General features: G+C 35.0%; 1 protein-coding gene across 1 annotated transcript; it reads left to right on the plus strand.

The window, feature by feature from the left end:
• Positions 1-974: 974 nt before the first annotated feature.
• On the plus strand, positions 975-6,495 carry LOC139123801 (adhesion G protein-coupled receptor L2-like). The gene is made up of 11 exons (XM_070689953.1): positions 975-1,092; positions 1,679-1,736; positions 1,999-2,140; positions 2,398-2,447; positions 2,574-2,694; positions 3,209-3,306; positions 3,514-3,613; positions 3,944-4,068; positions 4,311-4,403; positions 4,982-5,048; positions 6,400-6,495. Exons 1-11 carry the CDS (start codon positions 975-977, stop codon positions 6,493-6,495), a joined length of 1,068 nt encoding a protein of 355 aa, XP_070546054.1.
• Positions 6,496-7,103: the final 608 nt, after the last annotated feature.

Consider the following 7,103-nt stretch of genomic DNA (forward strand, 5'->3'; position numbering starts at 1 on the left):
TTTGCCAGGCTGTGCGAAACATTGATGTATTCGCTACACGCCATGATCTTCCGGAGATAAAGATTAATATCAAATTTGGCATATCAAGTTACCTATTCGCTTGTGAGAGACTAGTTTTAAACAAAATGAACAAATTTTATACTCTGAATATTTAAAAAAATGCGTTCAGCGAGCTGGTGGGTATAAAGATTGTGTAACTTTTGTAACATTTGGTGATTATTGCAAGACTTGAAGTTCAATAAAATATGTATGAGTTCACAAACACAATCGTCGACAGATTTCTACGAATTCCTTTTCTTTAAAATTTCATAATTCTTTCACAAATACCATGATGTTACGTTGTCACGGTGGAACAATTAGTTCTTCATAGGAGAAATGTCTCGATTAAAATTCGCAAATTATAAATTTCCAGAGTCAAATTATATCACGAAATATTCGGCCTGCGTATTAAACTGCTTTTCAAAAACCTGCTCACATTCTGAACTTTCTAATCACGTCAATGCTTTTTAGATTGACTTGACAAAATTATAATTTATCGTCTGCAATTACAATCCCTTATTTAAAAATCAAAGATGTCGTTATATCTTCCAATATTCTACCCCTTTCAGATGCGGGGTGTGCACGAAGGATCTATCAAAGTGTTTGGAAATCTTCAGATGTTTGCTGACCATATGAATAGCCTTATGCAGATTGAAGATGTTGATATTTACCTGAAATATGAAAACATAGGTAAATTTGTTCATATTTGTCAGTGATGAGTTCCAGTCGAAGGCAACACAAAGAGGTGTCCTGCCATAAGTGTATAGAGCTACTTTTATTTTTTATACAAACATTGCTGACATCAATATTATACGACGGTTCCCCCATCACTATGATTTCAAAATATATCAATATATGTAAACATAAAATGACGTAGATATTCAACTTGTCTTACAGAATATCAGGCATTTCAAACCAAAACATCCAATTTGACGATGGAATCACTGACTGCAAGTAGTCATCATGATCGCAGAAAAAGAAGCGCAAGTGAATCAGATGCAGTTCTAACAACTAAGTTGAAATTCACATCTGATGAAACTAGGAACACTTCTGGTAACACAAAGTCACTTTCTTAGAACATCGCCAAGAAAAAAGAATCCACTTGTCTTGTGTTCAAGATATTATTTTCAGGATTGTGTTATACGATAGCTATTGCTAGTAACTGTATTTTGTTGCTTGGTTACATTAGGTCATACACTTCGAGCAATTTAATCAATGACTTCTCTCTATCTATGTATCAATCAATTTATCTATCTATCTATGATGTATAGAAATTATATATATATATATATAAATATATATATATTTTATTTATATTTATATATAATATATATATATATATATATAATATATATATATATATATATATATATATATATATATATATATATATATATATATATATATATATATATATATTTCAAATTAGTTTCATTCATTGACTTCTAGCATTTCAAACTGTCTGGTTCTTGTACTTTAGTTTGCCCACGCCCTAACAATATAACCTTGCATTCCTCTGTTCGAGATTGTGTGAGACAACCCGTATTTCTCATCAGCCAAGAAAAAATCACTCAAAACACTCATGCCCATAATTCTTACTTAGACTGTGCCGTTAATTCTTTGTTTTTATTTGTCTCAGTCGTCGTTGCATTTGTGTATCAGAATCCAGAAGGGGTGTTACCATTAAATGCGCAGAGGTAGGTGAACGAAGATGAGTTACTGTTACTTTGGAAGTCTTTTTTGCCGTGAAATTGTACTTTTGATTCATAAGTGAATTAATCACTCCAAGTAGGTGTATTGAAGATAGTTATGTGTAAAAAATCAAGCTGTCATGCTACATTCGCAGAGAAACTGCTTCGTACGAACAAAATTTTGTAACTTTCAATCAAATGTATGACCATTTATTAGTGGGTAACGTCGTCGAAGCAAATGGTGTCGCTTCTTGATTTGTATTCACAGCGCTTCTAAAGAGAAGACTAGGAAAGCAGGGAGAAGGAAAATAAAAGCCATCAACAGTCCTGTTGTGACTATCAGAACTTACAACGGAGACAGTGTCAATCAGAAACGTAATTCACTGGTTCTCAATATTCCCAACAGGAAGGTAAGTATTTTTACGCCAATGCTTATCAAAGAAGAATTCAGCTCTCTCTCTCTCTCTCTGACGTTAACATGCTTACTTTCAATGTAAGACCACTTTGCACCCGTGCACTTTGCACTCTTTCTTACCACTAAAGGCCGGAATATTTTTAGCTATATTGTTTAAAAAAGTGCACGGACAAATTAACTCAGTTCGAGAAACATTGTGTAGTCGTTTAACAATTGAAACATTTTGTTATTTTCTGTGTAATCTCTTTGCAGCCTGCATACAGGCCAAAATGTGTGACGATGATTTTCAACAAACCTGGAGGGTGAGTATATTTTTATTTGTAATAGTTCATATAAACGATCTTTTACTGATTAGTCGAATTTTAATTTTCAGTTTTACTCGATCTGAAATCTGTGATCAGTGTTATCCTTGAATTTTGTTTTCACAGGGCTTGGAAGACCAATAAATGCACAGTAATTGAGTCAAAATCCAACAAACATACCACAACGTGCATGTGTTCACAACCAATCATCGCAGCAGTGGAAATGGCCATGGGTGCAAAACCATTGGTTCGTATTTCATCCTTATTTGGACAATGAATGCCTATGCGCAAAATTTGAAATCAAAGTTGACATACATGATTGCCTCATGATCACCGTATGATTACCACGTGATTACCACATGCAAAAACATACGCGTCATTCATAATTTAGTGTCTAGCCAACTATAATGCTTTTCGTCTTGAGTAAACAAAGGTGTGACCTTTTTCATAACCCATGACGATTTTCTTAAATTTAAACTTTGCAAACGGTTTGCCAGTATCTACGTACCCCTTCTCATGGATAACAATAGTCGTCAGAAATCATTAAGCACAACAGATATACAGAGTTTGTCACTAATATAAGTTTTATCTAAATAAATGTGAAGAATGCATATGTGACATTTTGCCCAGTGTATTGTGAAATGGGTATCTATATCAAGACGTTGAAGAGTTAGCAGAGTTTTGATGAGTTTCTTGGCACTTACACCGACAAGGTACCATTGATATGACTTTGACAAACCTTGTGTGTGTTTTCCCTCTAGCCATTCATCGTTGCTGCAAGAGATGGTATCATCGCAACGGCAAACTTGTTGTCATTCCTGCTGATTTTGTTGTCGTCTGTGCTCATATATCTCTCCGGGTGAGTCAACCAGTGTTGTTGTTGTTTAAGCCCGAGTAAAATCCAAAGCAAGAGTTTTCGATCATTTAGCCCTGGCTACAGCGAAGAGAAATTTATTCATGTTCAACTTCATAAAGTCTTGAAACCAAGCACAACTGTCCATGTCTCTAATGCGAGTGTAGCAAATGCAAAAACCTCTCTATATTGATTTTCTTCCTTTTCTGACAGTTTGGATACAGAACAGTATTATGTCATTCGCCATTACGTCATATCCTTCCTACCAATGCCTCTTTTTGTGTTTCTTGGAGTAGTTTCACGAAGTGTCATGGTAAGTCAATAACTCTGCATTCAGATTAAATATTTTAGTAAGCACACTCATACATACATACATACATACATACATACATACATACATACATACATACATACATACATACATACATACATACAGTGGTATATATTTATGTATATTTTAAGATTTTATAGGCATGCTCTATTACTGCAGGAATTTAGTAGTCTACGTGTTGAGGTAGTAGAGGCACACTTTGCATTGTGAGGCAGTAAGACAGCAGAGCTCTTCGTCGAGAGGAAATACCAGTCCTTTAATATGATTTATTTATACTAATGTTTGCATAATTATTGTCTGATTTTGTCCAAGATCAACAACATTTCTACGGCCGTCATACAGTTTTCCTTACTCAGTACAACCGCTTGGACCATGAATCTATCAATTGAGTCGTACAGACGGTTGGCATGTTATATCTACTCGAGCAAACGTGGAAGGTGAGGCTATTAGCAAATTGATAAAATCAATTTTGTTGCTAGAGTGGCTTAGTGTGTAACACATGCCTTTTAATGTGCTGCGGGAATGGGGTAATAAAATATGAATGGGTTTGAAAGCATGTTGAATGTTTCAAGCGATTTAAAATATCGCCTCGTCAAATCGAATCTGTGAAACACATTTGTGTACAATTATTATTTGTTATTATTATTTGTGTACAATTATTATTTGTTATTGTTTTCAGGTTTCTGTACTTCCTGAATGGCTGGGTGGCGCCCTCTTGTGTCATGATACTTTGCCTTTGGATCCGGATTGATGTCTACAGTAACAGACAAACGTATGCTACGTTAACGTTTAATCATATAAAATCCATGGATTGTTCTGAGCTCATTACCAATCGAGATTATACACCAGTTTATGGAGAACTGGGATAAACAGGCTAAAATTGATCGCTCTGTTGTGGGAATTCCTTGCCAGCTATTGTATTTTCAACCTTGTTGAATGTTGACAGAATGTGGTATTTTAATACCTGGTTCCAATTCCACTTGATGATTTGCTTGCTTTTCAAGTATTCAAGTCTTATAATTGTCCTTTTACGTATACCCGAATATACTTGAAGATACCAGTTTTACTTTCTAATTGGTACCATTCAATGTTTTAAATTCTTCTTCATATAAATAAAAGACTCATGCTATCTCCTATGTATCATTGATGATATCCGACGAACGAACTGTTTTTCTTTGGCTCGCGACGAGGGTGATACTGCAGCTGTACAGAACGTGATACGAAAACGAGTTCGTATATTCGAACGTGATTTTTATTTTCCAGGATTACGGTGATGCCATTCCATTTCGTATTCCACATGGGTTAGAAAGGTCTATCTTTAAATAACGTTATTCTGTGTTTTTTCTACAGATTTTGGTTTCCGACAGTGACTGGATTCTTGGTTCCTTGCATATTTATGGTGACAATAATGAATCTGGTATGTCATGGTAATTGAAAATAGTTTCACATTGTTAATGACCTTTGAAACATGTTACACTGAGTTACATGTATCTACCCTTATCACATACATAGATAAGTTATATAGCATATAAAACAGATATATGGGGTATTAAAAGTGCCTTTTGAGTGCCAAAGTCGGCTTTTGTCTCCTGAATAAAATATAACCCGCACAAAATTTTTTTCCGAATTTTTCCAAAAGCTTGATCAACAATTGTAGACAATGAAAAGTGATGTCCATCTAGTCCAAATTGTCAAAAAATTACAGAGATTCATAAAAGTTGTTAAAATTTTACACTAGAATTTTGGTGGGAAAATTTAAAGCAGTCATATGGGGTATTAAAATATATGTCATATATTTTAATACCCAATAGGCCCCATATATTGTGTAAAATGCAAAATACCGTCGATAGCAGAGTTTTTATGAATTTGGTATTTTTGAATTGATTTTCGATGACTCGTTTAATTTCGTAACCACTGATATTTCATACGTGACATTGTCTATTTTCAGTATGCCAAATAAGTCAGTACTATTGTTCTTATGTAAATTTACGAAAAAATTAGTTTGTCTTTTGCTTTGAACTCCTGATCCATTTTCTGTGTCTAGACGTCTGTACTACGTGTGAGTAAAATACTATGTCGATGAACGTATGTGTATGTTATCGTCGGATACTGTGTGTTTGTGTTGTCAGGTAATCCCTAATTATATGAGCTCGGTCTCGGGCGCTCAATTTCTGACGTTCGATCTCTGATACGTCCGTTTTCTGCATTTGGGGCTTAAAGTGACGAAAATACCAAAGTCAGACTACAAAAACACGCACGTTGATATAGTATAATTCGATTTCGGTGCGTTTCGTTCCATATAGCAGTCGCCTATCGGCTCGTACTATACGTTGCACGATGTACCAAAATATTGTATACCCGCTTGCGACGGGGTAATTGCTTAATTATACCATCTACATACATATGTGTATCATATTTAAGTCTCAGCATTCCTCGTTTGAGTGCAAGGAAACAGATCTTTCTTTTCATCCAAATAGCGTAAACGTTACTTGTTAGAACAGGAATTAAATCCACCTTGTAAACGTTTGTATTGATTACACTGTTGCATATACGTGTGAGTTCACTTTGAATGATCCCAAGGTGCAAATTTTTACGTTGACCTGCGTCGATTTCGTTGCTGTTCATTATTGCTTTGCCCTACTTGGATTAAAACGGTTTGAGCGTGTAAGTGTTATGTAGGTATTGCCATGGTAACTAATACATGTAACTAAAGTGTTTGCCGAGTCATTTCTTCATCTAGTAAATGTTTATATCTGTTTCCCTTTCAGATAAGTACAGTCCTGCTTATTCTCACAAAACGTTGTTTTGATCGAGAATCAATCTTCTATGGCTTCAGTGAATGGCAGAAATTCTGGTATGCTTAAACCTTTTTGTCAAATCATTCGCAAAGTCCACAGACAGAACCGTCTGTCCAGGCCTATTCAAAGACACGCAATCACTGAGAATTCATTTCGATTAATCTATTAATTACTTCAACCCTGACGTTTCATTACGACATCAACTCGTGAATATTTGTTATCGTTCACATACAAACAAACAAACAAACAAACAAACAAACAAACAAATGAAACAAAAAAACGAAAACATACATACACATATACATCCATACATCCTACATACATCCATACATCAATCCATCCATCAATCTATCCATCCATCAATCCGTCTGTCCATCCAGCCATCCATACATAGATACATAGATACATACATACATACATACATACATACATACATACATACATACATACATACATACATACATACATACATACATACATACATACATACTGCCTTCTTATGAGATTGTTCTGGCATTCTTGAAATAAAATCTTACTGCCTGAGTTTTTCTCTTCTTGTACATAAACAGGCAAGATCTTCGAGCAATAATGCTTCTCTTACCTGTTACGGTATTGACTTGGGCAGTAGGAACCTTGTCTTCGAACACTGACGATCTGACCTGTGGGTACATCTT

This window comes from Ptychodera flava, assembly GCF_041260155.1.
Source record: "Ptychodera flava strain L36383 chromosome 23 unlocalized genomic scaffold, AS_Pfla_20210202 Scaffold_23__1_contigs__length_28996876_pilon, whole genome shotgun sequence".
Taxonomy (NCBI): Eukaryota; Metazoa; Hemichordata; class Enteropneusta; family Ptychoderidae; genus Ptychodera; species Ptychodera flava.

Coding starts and splice junctions, on each gene's coding strand:
- LOC139123801 (XM_070689953.1), top strand. CDS start 975: ATGGAATCACTGACTGCAAGTAGTCATCATGATCGCAGAAAAAGAAGC. Junction 4,404..4,981: donor GTCTACAGTAACAGACAAAC/GTATGCTACGTT, acceptor TTTTTTCTACAG/ATTTTGGTTTCCGACAGTGA. Junction 5,049..6,399: donor TGGTGACAATAATGAATCTG/GTATGTCATGGT, acceptor TTTCCCTTTCAG/ATAAGTACAGTCCTGCTTAT.